The following is a 14,546-nucleotide window of genomic DNA, read 5'->3' as shown; positions in this document are numbered from 1 at the left end:
ATGTTGCGAACGGGGCTCCAGAACGGACCCCGTTCGCAACCAGAGGTACCACTGTACAGGGCTGCCTTCAGAAGTCATCTAAAAGTTGTGGAGTTATTTATCCCCTTGACATCTGACGGGAGGGTGTTCCACAGGGCAGGTGTGACTACCGAGAAGTCCCTCTGCCTGGTTCCCTGTAACTTCACTTATTGCAGTGAGGGGACCACCAGAAGGCCCTCAGAGCTAGGTGTCCTGCTCTTCCACTCGACCCACATAGATGGGCAGAGGCCAGGGTTAGATGGCCGGCTCCCATGAACGACTTGAGCTGGTGTGGCTGGTGTGGCAGAGTGGCCAAGCAGCAGCCAACCCGTACCACACTAGACCATCAGGCTGATGCTGAGGAGGAGCATCACTCATGCTTGAACCAGGCCAGACTTCTCACCAGCTGCACTAACAGTGATGCACTCTCCATTTTGGGCCAGCCACACTTGAATACGGGGTGTGGGTGTGGGTGTGAAGACATCCCATTTGAAGTCCAAATGAGACAAGGGACATTCTTGTCCAAAAACGAGGTGATCCCATTTTTCCAGGGGCGGGTAGCAACCCTAATTTCAGCACAGAATTCCCTCTAGCTAAAGCCCCTCATGCTGTATCAGATGCTGGGGATGAGCACAAGCGCAGTGAAAGAGGGAAGGATAAAATGGGCATATGTGATAAAGAGAGGGGACCTGTTGCATGTTGAGATTGGAGGTGGGTCTTGAGTCTGATTAGACCTGGGTGAGACAAGGACTAAACCAGCAAGAAGAAACTCAACCAGACTATATCCTTATTCTAGTTTTTCTAATGTCGCTCACTTCCTTTGTTTTCTTAACAGACACTGCAGATGGGCATCAAGCACTTTTCTGGACTCTTTGTGATGCTATGCATTGGGTTTGGCTTGTCAATTCTCACTACTATTGGAGAGCACATCGTATACAGGCTGGTGATCCCACGAATCAAAAAGAAATCCAAGCTGAGATACTGGCTTCATACAAGTCAGGTACGTCCTCCTGGTATTAAATCACTCTTGTTCTGAATGGATTACACCACAAAACTGCCTTGGGTAACCTCTCTATATCCTCCATCCAGTGAAGCAAAGGTTTTACTTTTTTAATTGTACTTATTTTATTTCATAAAAAATTAACACCACTTAACTGAGTGGGGAAAACCCTCAAAGCTGTTTACAAAAAGACAAAACAAGAAAATTGGGGGGGGGGATCACAGCCATACTTCAAAACACAGTATCTCAGGGACCTCCTCTTTACATATGAACCTACCCAGACCCTAAGATCATCTTCTGAGACCCTTCTTAATGAGCCTACTCCATGAGGGTCCGGAGAATGGCATCACAAGAACAGGGCCTTCTCTGCAGTGGCTCCCAGTTTGTGGAATGACCTCCCCAGGGAGGTTTGACCAGTGCCTTCATTATGTACCTTTAGGTACCAGGCAAAAACGTTCCTCTTTAACCAGGCCTTCGGCCGATTGACATCCAATGCCCTTTTGAAATGTGTTGGGAAGCAGGGGGGATTATTGAGTTGTTCTTGTTCTTGTTTTTATTATGTATTTTATGTTTTTATTTTGCGATTTTATGCTGTGAACCGCTCTGAGACCTGCGGGTATAGGGCGGTATACAAATTAAACAAACATACATACAAACAAATGTTAAAATACTAGAAAGGATCAAAATTACTTCAACTTTCTAAGCATCTTGTCTAAATGAGAAAGGTTCTAGCTATCTTCTGTGGTCTCTTCCCAAACCATACAGCATCGGTGAAAATGGGATAGGTGGGATCGCTCTGAGAATCACAATGGTGGGGGTCATACACAAACAGCTCGGTACAGTGGTTAGCTTGGTTCTCAAACTTCTTCCGTTCCAGAAGTCCGTTCGACTCCCGAAACGTTAAAAAAACAAGGCATGGTTTCCGACTGGCGCAGGCGTCCTGGAAACAATAGCAGACTGCTGCATCGGACGTTTGGCTTCCCAAAAACATTTGAAAACCGGAACACTTACATCTGGGTTTTCAGTGTTGGGGAGCTGATTTGTTCGTCAACTAAGCTGTTCGAGAACCAAGGTTCCACTGTGCTTCGCTTCAAACAAAAACGCAGCCTGTTACATGCAGCGTTCATATTTCCTATCCTCTCCACCCTAAAATGCAAGGCTGATTATGCTACTGATTAATTTGTGCCCTGCTTTTCCTCTAGAGATTGCACCGTGCTCTAAATAGTTCATTTATTGAAGACAAACACCAGCCTAAAGCAAAGCGAGTTGAAAAGAGGTAAGAAAAATGACTTTTAAAACCCCTTGTTTCCAGATGAATCTGTAGATAGTGGCTCCCATGACACAAAACACTCCTCCCCCCCCCCCTTTTTGTTAAGGAAAAGGAAAGAGAAACACATGGGAAAACTGTAGTGTATAATGTGAGTCACACACTGAAGAGAAACTGAAAATCATTTTTATTATTGTGCCAAGAGAATCGTAAATCATAAAGAATGGCCTTTGGCTGTATGACTTTATATGAGGGAGCAATTCCATTCACATCATTTTATTATATACACACTATAGCTGTCTGACCCAGCAGTGACATGACAGTCAGACATGTAATCACTTTTTTTTTTCCTTTCAATGTGCTTGGCACACAAACTTCCCATTAAGACAACCACGTCTAGAAAAACAGGGGGAGGAACCCACAGTGGCAGCTGCACCCCTCAGTCGACTTCCTCATCTGTAGCAGCAGCAGCACACTCACGGAAGGCAAATTTTTGAATTTGCCCTTTCCTCCCCCCAAAAAAGGTCAGCATCCCAGTGCAGGTTTGCAGATGTAGGCCAAGCTGTTCTGTGTGGTCAAATCCCTTTCCTTATGTGCAAACGGAGGAATAGAGAAAGCGTCGCAATGCCAGGCATTGTACGACCTGTTCAGAAATTATAATTAGGCATACATTTATTTTCGGCCTTTTCAGACTTGTTTAAAAAATGCACCACAGTTGTGAACCTATTTTTTGTTACCGCTTACCTTTTAAAAAAATAATAATAATGTGCCGTTTACAACATGTTGCGTGTCGAGGTCCCCAGGGCCACCCCAATAACTCACACATCACATAGAAATTTTTGTTTAAGGTTTTGGCATAATTCTGGCCACAACTTTATTAAAATACAAAAATGTGAGTGGTTGCTTAGGCATTGGCTGCAACTATCTGCCCCCCCCCCTATGGGGGACAGACTGACATTCCACACACCTGCGAAAGTCAGAAAAGGGGAATACACTTGGGGGTAGTGACGGAGCAGGGAACCTGCCCTCAGCCCTCCCCAAATGCAACCAGCAGCTCATTGCTATGGTCCGAGCCCCCTTGACAGGGTGGACAAGCAATAGTTAGCCCCTGATTCCTTTAACTGAATCCCTTGCAGCTGCAGCAACATTAGAGGGGCAGGCACAGCCAATCCATGCCCCTCAACCAACCAAACCATAAACCAATGCCTAACCGCAACCTTACAAGTTGTGACGATTTGCTACGCAGTAGGCAAAAACCAAATGGCCCCAGCCAATCAGCCAGATGGACAAAATTCCTACCGGGCCCCTGCCCCAAGAGCAGACGACCCCATGACAGGCATAGCAAGGTCAAAGCGAACAACCCTAATTCTAGGGAGGGGGGGGGAACGGGCAATCCGATGCACGGGCGAAAAGAGGAAGCCCTAGCCTCGTGCAAGGAGTTTTAGCATTTCTGGCTGTCAATCAATCAAATGGCAACATTAACTTCATCCCAACAACAAGGAAAGTCCAATCGCATCAGTGGCCAATGGTCAAATAGCTGGCCCCCAACTTTGGAGTGTCCTGGCGGCCCCCACCGCAGTACGTGCTCTCCATGAAGGAGAACACACTATGCCATTGCTCTTTAAAAGGCTTAAGTATACAAGCTGGCATCGCGACACTGCATCAAGTCTGACAGCTGTGTTTTTAGTGCCCTGGCGTTACTCATGCCATGAGTCACACAAACTGTGCCTGCCTCTGCTTTTCCATGGAGCCCATTTTGCCTTCCCTTTCCATGTCCCCGTAACAAACCCAGCCTGACTGTAGGGCAAGTTTGGGAAATCTGACAGAACTGAATCCCCGGGCAAATGTGACTTCCCAAACTCTCTTGATAGAAAGAACAATTCTGTATGAGATGGTGGGGCCAAGATCTCTCCAGCAGGAAAGGTCGTGCACCATCATAAAAAATGTCCCTTTCACATTTGCTGGGTCTAATTGGAACCCTCCCAGCCCCAAGCCTGTTCAAACCAGCAGCGTTTCTGTTGCAGATTCACCGAGAATGTCCACAGGGCCATGCTGCTGAACCAGAGCACAGGCACCAAACTATAATGAATTAATGCAGTCGAACAGTGTAGCAAAACTCCCCCTCCATCCCACGATAAAACTCATTTATTCCTTTAGATAGCTGCTGCATTGGAAAACGAGAAGAAACGGAGGATTGATGAAAATAGCTTCTACTGTATTATTATTTCCCTAGGGAATAATACTCTGACACTTTCTTCAATCATACATTTCCCAGAAGGCACAGGGTGTGTGTGTGTATGTGTACACACACACCCACACACACACACGGGTGACACTGTGGTCTAAACCAATGAGCCTCTTGGACTTGCCGATCAGAAGGTCGGCAGTTCAAATCCCTGTGACATGGTGAGCTCCCGTTGCTCTGTCCCAGCGCCTGCCAACCTAGCAGTTCAAAAGCACACCAGTGCAAGTAGATAAATAGGTACCACTACTGCGGGAAGGTAAATGGCATTTCCGTGCGCTCTGGGGTTCCGTTGCACTGGAAGCGGTTTAGTCATTCTGACCACATGACCCGGAAAGCTGTCTGTGGACAAACATCGGCTCCCTTGACCTGAAAGTAAGATGAGTGCCGCAACCCCATAGTCGCCTTTGACTGGACTTAACCGCCAAGGGTCCTTTACCTTTTACCTATAAAAAAGAGTACATGCACACCCTTGCCTCTTTGATGGTTTCAAGTGTATCAGGATTCTTTGCTTCAGTCAGAATAGATTTTGCTAAGTGCACATTCTTTGGCCTAGGGGTCAACATTCTCTATGTGGATCTAGCAGAAGCAAAAAATCTTACAAGCGAGATTGTTAGCTGGCAGCAGGTAAGATGTTCGCCATCTGCCGTCAACTCCTGCATCCCACAGACCAGGATGTGTACGGTTCTCCACTTCCCCATTTCATCCTAGCAACAGCCCTGTGAGGTTGGTTAGGCTGAGAGACCAGGAACGGCCCAAGGTCACCCGGTGAGCTTCGTGGCTGCGTGGGGATACGAACCTCTGCAAGCAAATTGGGATCTGGATAGCAAAATTCCACGAAACAGAATAATATGAATTCGTTTTCAGAAAACTTACTGTAGCTAAACCAAAGATGTTTTGACCAGAGGTCTTCTTCAACTGTCTATTGTAAAGATGCACACAATATATAAGATTTGCAAAGAATACTGTACACCAGTTGAAAATACTCCGTACAATAAGAGCAAAAGAAGGAAACAAACTTAAATTTGAGTAATAAGGCCTGCAAACGTTTAAAAAATGATGTGATTAAAACGTTGTAATAAAACAACTGAGATGAAAATGAAACAACATCTGATAATTGGAGCATATTTTAGTATAGGGCTGCATACACACAACATTTTATTCTAGAATCAGTGGAGACTGTATGCTTGTTTCTTCTACGTGGTTCACACACAATCTGGATCTGTGGCATATTTTTGACCCCTGTTTTCTTTTTTTGAAAACAAAAGCTCATTGCAGGTGGATTCTGCACTGCCCCACAGTGTGTCTGCGCTTAGCATATGCCCAGGGACATTTCTGTTTATTGCTCAGCTCTTATCTCTTAAAAAGAGTCTGTAGAACTGAAATCTGATGCCCTATGGGCTGGATTAAGGCCTGGACATTTTCTCTGTAGTTTTGTTTATGGATGCTGCCTCCCGGGAAAACAAACAAGGGGAGGGGGGCTGGGGGCTGGTGGACTTTCCAGCTGGATGCTGTTCGAAACAAGATGCTGAACTTGAATGGCCCTTAGTTTCATCTAGCATGGCCTTTCTCAACTTGTGTGTCCCCAGATGTTGTTGAACTACAACTTCCATCACCCCTAGCTAGCAAAGCCAGAGCTCAGGGATGCTGGGATGCTGGGAGTTGTAGTCCAACAACATCTGGGGACCAACAGCTTCAGAACCGCTGATCTAGCAGTATTCCTACATTTGTATCACCTGCATACACACATTGGAAGCAAGAGGTGGCCGAGAATAGGCGGAGGAAGAGTTGGGGATTTCCCATTACTTTACCATTGGCACAATGTAAGTCAGGGCTGGGAAACCATCATCCCTGACCATTAAAGTCCATTCATATTGGGAGAGCCACACCCTCCCCACTCCTGGCGTACCCTCCAACATTTCTCCTATGAAAATAAGGAAGTCTTGTTCAACAACAACAACAACAATAATAATAATAATAATAATAATAATAATAATAATAATAATAAATGAAATCACTTTTTTATTTGATTTTACAATACAAAATTATTTTTAAAAAATCAAATACATATACAGAGATTCCTCCAAATTTCAGGACTTCCCCCTCCCCCCTTCCTGGAGTCCCATTTTAAACATTTAAAGCTGCATCTTATTCCATACTCTATTATATCAATCCATATTTCCCATGGTAATTGAAAATACCGCGGGTTACGATTCGGCGCTTCTGCGCACGCGCAATGCGCGATTTAGCACTTCTGCGCATGTGCGACCGCCGAAACCAACCCGTTCCGGTACTTCCGGTTTTCAGCGATTCACAACCCGAACAAATGCAACCTGAAGCAGTTATAACCCGAGGTATGATTGTATCTGTTTGGCCATTTGTGAAATTTTGAATGCTTTCAGCAAATATTCCATCACTGTAGGTCGGGCAGAAATAACTGTGACTTTTTTTCTTTTCTTTTCTTTTTCAGGTCCAACGCAGGGAACAGCCAGCATTCAGTCTGGAACACAGCCAGCCCAGGCAACTGCCTTCGGAAGAAATACATCTGCAGTGAAGAGAGCCAGAACGAAGTGGTGCTTAAGCAGCAACAGTCGCCGCAGCAGCAGAAGCAGCAGCAGCAAGACATCCCTCTCCCCCTCCTGCCGAGAGACTCCCCAGCATCGCTGACCACAAACGGGAAAGCGGACTCCCTCAACGTGGCCAGGACCTCTGTGATCCAAGAGCTCTCTGAGCTGGAGAAGCAGATTCAGGTTATCAAGCAGGAACTGCAGTTGGCCATGAGCAGGAAACTGGAGCTGGAAGAGTTTCAGAGGACAAACAGGACTGCGGAGCCCTAAGTGGCTGGGCTCTGGCCCTCACAAGCCCTCTCTTCCCTGTAACTATTCATAATGCACTTTTCTTTCTCTCTCTCTTTTTTGTAATGCCAGAAAGCGGCACCGGAATCAACAAGCAATACGGCTGCTTCCTGCAAAACCAGCATTTTTTTGCAGAAGGCGCCAGCACCCTTGGTTCCCTCTTCTGGGAACGTTTCAAAGAGGCAACAGCTCCGTGGGAAAACTTCGCCCTCCATCTGAAGAAGGGTTGACCCCCAGGCTGCAGGAAACACTTCCAAGCCTCTGGGGGACTCTTCCAAGCATCCAGAACACACAGCTCCCTGGTTTTCTTCTTGCCACGCTCTCAAATGGAAGCCCCACTTTTTAGCCCTTTCTGTGCTTTTTTTTTTTTTTTTTTTTTGAAAGACTTAAAATGATGATTCAGATTTGTGCGTCCTGGTGGTGCTTTGTTTGGAGTTTGCTAGTGGAATTTGTTACGGCCTGCCTGGGGGTGGGGGTGGGTGGGGGGAAAATACACCTTTATGTGCTGAGGAACCCCAAGGCGTTGTTAGCGTGAAACCTTTCTGTTAATTTCATTAGCCAATCTCAACAACACTGGTGTCAATATCCACCCCAAAAAACATTTGGGCATAAGGACAAATACTAACAATAATATCTTTTTGCAGAGGCTTAGTGCTGATCTAGGGACGCGGGTGGCGCTGTGGTCTAAACCACTGAGCCTAGGGCTTGCCGATCGGAAGGTCGGCGGTTCGAATCCCCACAACGGGGTGAGATCCTGTTGCTCGGTCCCAGCTCCTGCCAACCTAGCAGTTGGAAAGCACGTCAAAGTGCAAGTAGATAAATAGGTACTGCTCCGGCGGGAAGGTAAATGGCATTTCCATTTGCTGCTCTAGTTTCGCCAGAAGTGGCTTAGTCACAAGACCCGGAAAAACTGTCTGCAGACAAACAACGGCTCCCACGGATAGTAAAGTGAAATGAGCGCCACAACCCCAGAATTGTTTGCAACTGGACTTAACTGTCAGGGGTCCTTTACCTTTACCTAGTGCTGATCTACACTTCCAGGTTGGATTGTTGCAATGCTCTCCGCTAGGGGCTGCCCTTGAAGGTGACCCAGATCTGGTCTAAAATACAGTGACCACATTCCTGGCTGGAACTCAGATAATTCCATAAAACAGTTGCATTGGCTTCCTACTTCAAGCTGCTCATGATAGTTTTTAAAACCTTAAAGAATTTAGGCCCCAATACAGTCGTACCTTGGAAATCAAACAGAATCTATTCCAGAAGTCCATTCAACTTCCAAAAAGTTCAAAAATCATATCACGGCTTCTGATTGGCTGCAGGGAGTTCCTGCAGCCAATCAGGCGCTGTGGAAGCCCCGTTGGACGTTCAGGTTTCGAAAGAACATTCACAAACCAGAACAGTCACTTCCGGGTTTGCAGCGTTCAGGAGCCAAAATGTCTGAGTTCCAGGGCATTTGGGATCCAAGGTACGAATGTATCTGAAGGATCACCTACAGTCCCTTCCAGTTGTTAATAGTAGCAGAAGTGAAGTTCAGAAATTCAGGGCGTGGTCCAGGAGAGAGTATTTTCTGTACTTGCCCTGAAAGTATGGAATTCCCTCCTCCCAGCGGTGCATCTGGCTTCATCACTCTACAGCTTTCGGTGAAAGTTGAGGATACACCTTTTTACCCTGACCTTTGACCCCTGAGATGCGTGTTTTCAGGACCCACCTTATTCTTGGGACTGCCGTCCATTTTATCTATTGATAATTCTGAATTTTAAATTGTCGCAACCCGCCCAGGGATTTGTTGGTGAAAGGCAGTTAACATATTTAATAATAATAGTTGTTACTGTCGTCATTATCATCATCATTATTATTAATTATACCGTCCTTTAATAGAATTTCTGAAGGCGGTTTACATAAATAAAAGATGAGAGGTGGTAACATTCTGGACTCTGCCACCTCAGAATGCAAGGAAAGGAATCATATATTTGAAAGATGGTCCACCATCCCACATGGGGATGCGGGTGGTGCTGTGGTCTAAACCAATGAGCCTCTTGGGCTTGCCGATCAGAACATCAGTGGTTTCAATCCCTGTGACGGGGTGAGCTCCTGTTGCTCTGTCCCAGCTCCTGCCAACCTAGCAGTTCGAAAGCACACCAGTGCAAGTAGATAAATAGATACCACTGTGACAGGAGGGTAAACGGAGCTTCCGTGTGCTCTGGTTTCCGTCACGGTGTTCTGTTGTGCCAGAAGCGGTTTAGTCATGCTGTCCACATGACCCAGAAAGCTGCCTGTGGACAAACACCGGCTCCCTTGGCCTAAAAGCAAGATGAGCGCCACAACCCTGTAGTTGCCTTTGACTGGATGTAACCGTCCAGGGGTCCTTTACCTTTTTACCTTACCTCCCACATGAGAAACAAACCACCTTGGGTTACAAACCTTTCACTCAGATGTGCTGGGCTGCTGAACCAAACCACTGTAGAGTTGGAAGGGACCCGGGGAATCATGTAGTCCAGCCCTCTGCAAGGCAGGTATATGCAGCTATCAAACCTGTAGCCTTGGAGTTATCAGCACCAAGCATTAACCAACATGCAGGCAGGGTTCTTGTTGTTTTTCCCTGTGGGGGAGCACTCAAAATGTGGCTTCCCACTCACCATCTTCAACGGTACAGCCCAGAACTCAACTGCCGCATCCTGGCTCTGGTGTGTGGATCAGCTCTCAGCGATCAAATACAATCAGACATCTCCTTGCCAACCTCTGCCCTCTTCCCTTCTCAAAAATCAGTTGTCAGGGCAGGGCCCAGCCACCCTCAGGTTCTTTCAGAGAATCAGCAGGCTTTGTACTCCGGTTTTTCACACAAAAAAAGAATATTTTAAAATTATTATTTTTTGAAAAAAAGCTACAGATAAAATTATCTATTGTATGGTTTTTCTTGAAGTGTTTCTAGTTTTCCAGAGTGCTTTTATCTATTTTGCCTAAGGTTCCCAGCCATGATTTCGGGACCTGTTGTTTTAAGGCTGTTGATGGGGAACCTCTGGCTTATTGGGTTGGTCTAAAAGCCAGCGCCATGGCTTTAAATGTTTTTGAAGCACGACGTGGTATCCTTCCGTGAAATGTGTTGTGTAAGTTGCCGGTGGTGGCTTGCTCTCCAGTTGTCGATGTTTGTTCTTTATGCGGGTGCTATGCAAGCAGTGGGTGCGAAAAAATGTCCAACGGCATACAACCAAATGGGCAAATCACTTCCCCACAACCCATACATACATAAGGAGCAGTGACGTTCAGTCGGTGGATTAAGGGGACTAGATTAGTCCCCTAAACGTTCCCAGTACATTAGACTATTAAAGCATTAAAGCCTGGCGCCTCCTTCCCCCAAAACCAGGAAGCTTCTGCCTAGCTTAGAGAAAGAGATACGATGCTCTGAAAGATTCAAGGACCATTTTACCATCTTCCCAACATCCACCTGGCTTTGGGAAGGAGGCAGCAGGGCTCCACCATCCTGTCAGGCCTGGCGACTCTTTCCCAAAGTCCGGGAAGCTTCTGTCCGGTTTAGGGAGGGAGGTATGATGCTCACACACGCAACATCCCCATCACCCTTGCGAGCTGCTCCCCTACAAAAAAATTTCACTGTACACCACTGATAAGGGACAAAGATTCTTTTACCAGCGTGGGCCATTTAGCATGTTGCTTTGAGTCATACTATATCCCTGTTTCCATAGGTAAGGGGTGGAGAATCTCTAGCTAGAGGGACATATTCCTTCGCAAGGGGTGCGTTCCAAGGGGTGGGCGGGGCAAGAGACAAAAGTGGGTGGAGCTATCAGGGTAACTGTGACCTTTACATGGGGGGAGGGGGAGAGAATCAGAGGCCTCCCCACATCTCTCCATAAAGACAAGCAGGAGGAATTACCACACTCCAGGGAGTTAGAAGCATTCCAAGGGCTCTAAAGTTCTGATGGATTCATTTGGCCCCAAACAAACAAACAAAATAATAATAGTAATAATAGTAATATACTTATACCCCACCCATGTGATTGGGTTGCCCCAGCCACTCTGTGTGGTTTCGAACAGAATATAAAAAACACAGCAAAATACCAAACACTAAAAACTTGCCAATACAGGGTTCCCTTTCAGGTATCTTCTAAGAGTCGCATAGTTGTTTATCTGGTTGAAACCTGATGGAAGGACATTCCGCAGCCAGGCGCCACTACCAAGAAGGCCCTGTAACTTCACTTCTCACAGTGAGGGAACCTTTGGAAGGCCCTCAGAGCTAGACCTCAGTGTCTGGGCTGAACGATGGGGATGGAGACGTTCCTTCAGCTAGGCCTGAGGCTCCCTGCCATATGTGTTCTCATGCTACTTCGGGTACCAGGCATTTCTTCCCCCACACAGTTAAGGCAGTTGTCTGCTTATGTGCCAAACTGGCCACATATGCCTTGCTTGGGAGCCAGTGGAACTGAGGACTCTACCCTTACCATAGAGCCAGGGTGCTCATTATGTGGAAAGGCAGGCAAGCAGTGAGCGAGGAGGCAGGAATCATGCCAAAGTAGCCTGCTTACCACGATTGGGCAGCAGGTTTACTTTTCAAGTTTTTCTGTCTGCTGCAGGGCAATAAGGGGGAAATATAGGGCTACACATATGCCACATGGACTCCCCTATGCATCTTATATCCATGCGTGGAACTTAAAGGAATGCAGCCACTGAATCTTGGCTCACTGCTTTCTCTGAATCCCAAGGTTGAGAACCCAATGGAGGTATACTGGCCAATGCCTAGAAGAATAGCTTATTGGTATGGCATCTGCCTTGCATATAGTCTTAATCCCTGGTAGGGTTGGGGAACTCCCAAATAACTACTGCCTGTCCGAGCTAGATAGAGCAATGGTCTGATTCGGTATAAGGTAGCTTCCGATATTACTACATAGCATCTCCCACTAAGGGCCACCAGGCAATTTTACCCTACCAAAAAACCCCTTCTCTTTCCCTCCTCTTCTGGTACATATGACACTTTCTTTTCTTTTGTTCTTTCAATTATCCAACAGAAAGCCAGCACTACTAGACATTCAGCAGCTTTGGTGCGAATTAATGAAGTCCACCCCCAACTTCTACAAATCAGCTCTGGCTATTGTCTCCCTTTTCTGGTTGGAAACTCTGGTTGGTGGGTTGGTGGGGGTCAGGGAGGTGCTGGTCATGGTTGTATGTTTTTGGTTTTGAAATAAATTTTAATAGTATTTTTTTTTTTAGGCTGGTTGATTTGCATACTGGGTTACTGTTGCTGTCTGAAGAGCAAATCCACTTAGATCAAGGGAGACAACCAACCCAGGATCCCATGATTGCCTTGTCTATAATCATCAGCAACCATAGGCTTTCAGGTGACTTTTATATGCTGATGTAATGATAGGAAACTTTCACACATGGAACAAGATCGTGAGACAGTTAAAAGCACACCCGAGTCCTGCTGAAATTTATTAACACTGGGGTGTTTGCTGCAGGAGAAGTGCTCCCAGCTAAAGGAATGCACACAGCAGCTAGTTAACTTTCTACAGTGGTACCTCAGGTTAATTACTTAATTCGTTCCAGAGGTCCATTCTTAAACTGAAACTGTTCTTAACCTGAAGCACCACTTTAGCTAATGGGGACTCCCACTGCCGCTGCATGATTTCTGTTCTCATCCTGAAGCAAAGTTCTTAACCCGAGGTAATATTTCTGGGTTAGCAGAGTCTGTAACCTGAAGCATATGTCACCTGAAGCATATGTAACCCGAAGTACCACTGTATTGGCAAAGCTGACACAGCAGTTTCCACAGCCCCAATACCCATGCAAAACAGCCTAGCATCTAGGCATCTATTCCTAGGTCTGTGTTCTATGGAACAGTTGCAGCAACAGTGAGATACTCTTCCTCCATCAGCTTATGTATCTTTCCTCAATGGGCTGCTCACACACAGCCGGAGTTTATATCCGCTCCTTCCACTTCAATTCTCTTCTGCTTCTGGGAGACAGTAGTGCAGCTACAACCCGTCTGTTTCAGGTTTAAAAGATCCCCTGCAAATACAGATTGCTGCTCTGTGGCACTTAACATCTTCCATTTATGCAGCCCATACACCAGGAAGGACAGCTCAGTGGAAAACAGATCTCTTGGTTCTATCTCTCCAACCGGATGCCCAAAGCAAGTTCTGCAGGGCTTCAGAGTCCTTTATGTAAGCAGTACATTCCAGGATGCCAGGAAGCGAAGCAGTCAAGGGTGGTGACTCACACTAATCCTGTAAGTGTATTAACAGCTGAAAAGATTTTGAAACCTGCTTCCAGCCACCCGAGACAGATAGGATGGGCTAGAACATGAAACAGAAACTCACACTATGCACAGGTTTTATGTGGCACATGCCAAGTTTCAATTGGGCCACAACTGTCTGTCTCGACTGTCAGGAACTCTTCAAGCAGGTAGAAGTCCATACGCCTCTGATGCGCAGCTGACAAATCCTTCTGCCCTGTTCGTCTCCTGATGGGCAGAAACAGCTCAGCAGCCTGAAGTTTGAGGCAGCTTTTGATGGATGCACTACAGAATAAATATTTCAGTTGAACTGTGACTGGCAAACCAGACACAGAAAGGGCAGAAGTTAAAACGTGGCCCATGTTAATTCTCCTACGATAAAGATGGGATTCCAGGTATGCGCTGGTAGATCTCTGGTTGATCAGCAGTAGATCGGGCAAGGATTTCTGGCTCCCTTAATTTATTGCAGCACCAAAATTACTTCCCATACTCTTAAATTATGACAAAAACTGTAGGCCTATATGTATATATTGTTAAACCTACAGAGCCATGCATGGGATCCCAGGGGTCTTGTTCCTCAACCAGGGTCAGTGCTCAACCAGGGTCATTAAAATTTTTGGGTCTAGTAGACCCAATTTGAGTCACACGACTCAACTTGATTTTTGTTGTTGTATATATTTCAGCAATCCCGAAGTTTGAAAGTCAGTAGCAGAGATGCTGTAAATCTGTCATGGACCAGTGTATTGGCCCTACACAAAGAGGGCACAGCAGAACGCTCAACACACTCAGGATATTGCTCAAGGCTGCAGCATCTCTCTATCTACACACACACACACACACACACACACACACACACACACACGTATGTCAACACCCAGGGCTGTCAGGTGAACCAAGGATTCACTTCTGCATCTTTCCTCTTC

At 46.2% G+C, this 14,546-nt stretch overlaps 1 protein-coding gene and 1 long non-coding RNA gene across 2 annotated transcripts in view; one reads left to right on the top strand and one right to left on the bottom strand.

Moving 5' to 3' along the window:
* GRIN3A (glutamate ionotropic receptor NMDA type subunit 3A) overlaps positions 1-7,967 on the top strand; it is a 104,965-nt gene extending 96,998 nt beyond the window's left edge. Inside the window, exons 7-9 of the mRNA XM_083481386.1 lie at positions 854-1,018; positions 2,221-2,294; positions 6,998-7,967. Of these exons, the coding sequence (XP_083337512.1) occupies positions 854-1,018; positions 2,221-2,294; positions 6,998-7,364 (606 nt within the window). The 3' untranslated portion in view covers positions 7,365-7,967. The remainder of the gene's footprint in view (positions 1-853; positions 1,019-2,220; positions 2,295-6,997) is intronic.
* Positions 2,456-5,459, bottom strand: LOC310696301. Its single transcript, XR_014520540.1, has 2 exons — positions 5,404-5,459; positions 2,456-2,928 (listed from the first exon to the last, which is right to left on the bottom strand). It is a non-coding gene; the product is annotated as an uncharacterized lncRNA (long non-coding RNA).
* Positions 7,968-14,546: the final 6,579 nt, after the last annotated feature.

Source organism: Podarcis liolepis, assembly GCF_965112155.1.
Source record: "Podarcis liolepis genome assembly, chromosome: 17".
In the NCBI taxonomy this organism is placed as follows: Eukaryota; Metazoa; Chordata; class Lepidosauria; order Squamata; family Lacertidae; genus Podarcis; species Podarcis liolepis.
The sequence above is the reverse complement of the archived record's forward strand: the minus strand, read 5'-3'. Positions and strand labels throughout refer to the sequence as shown.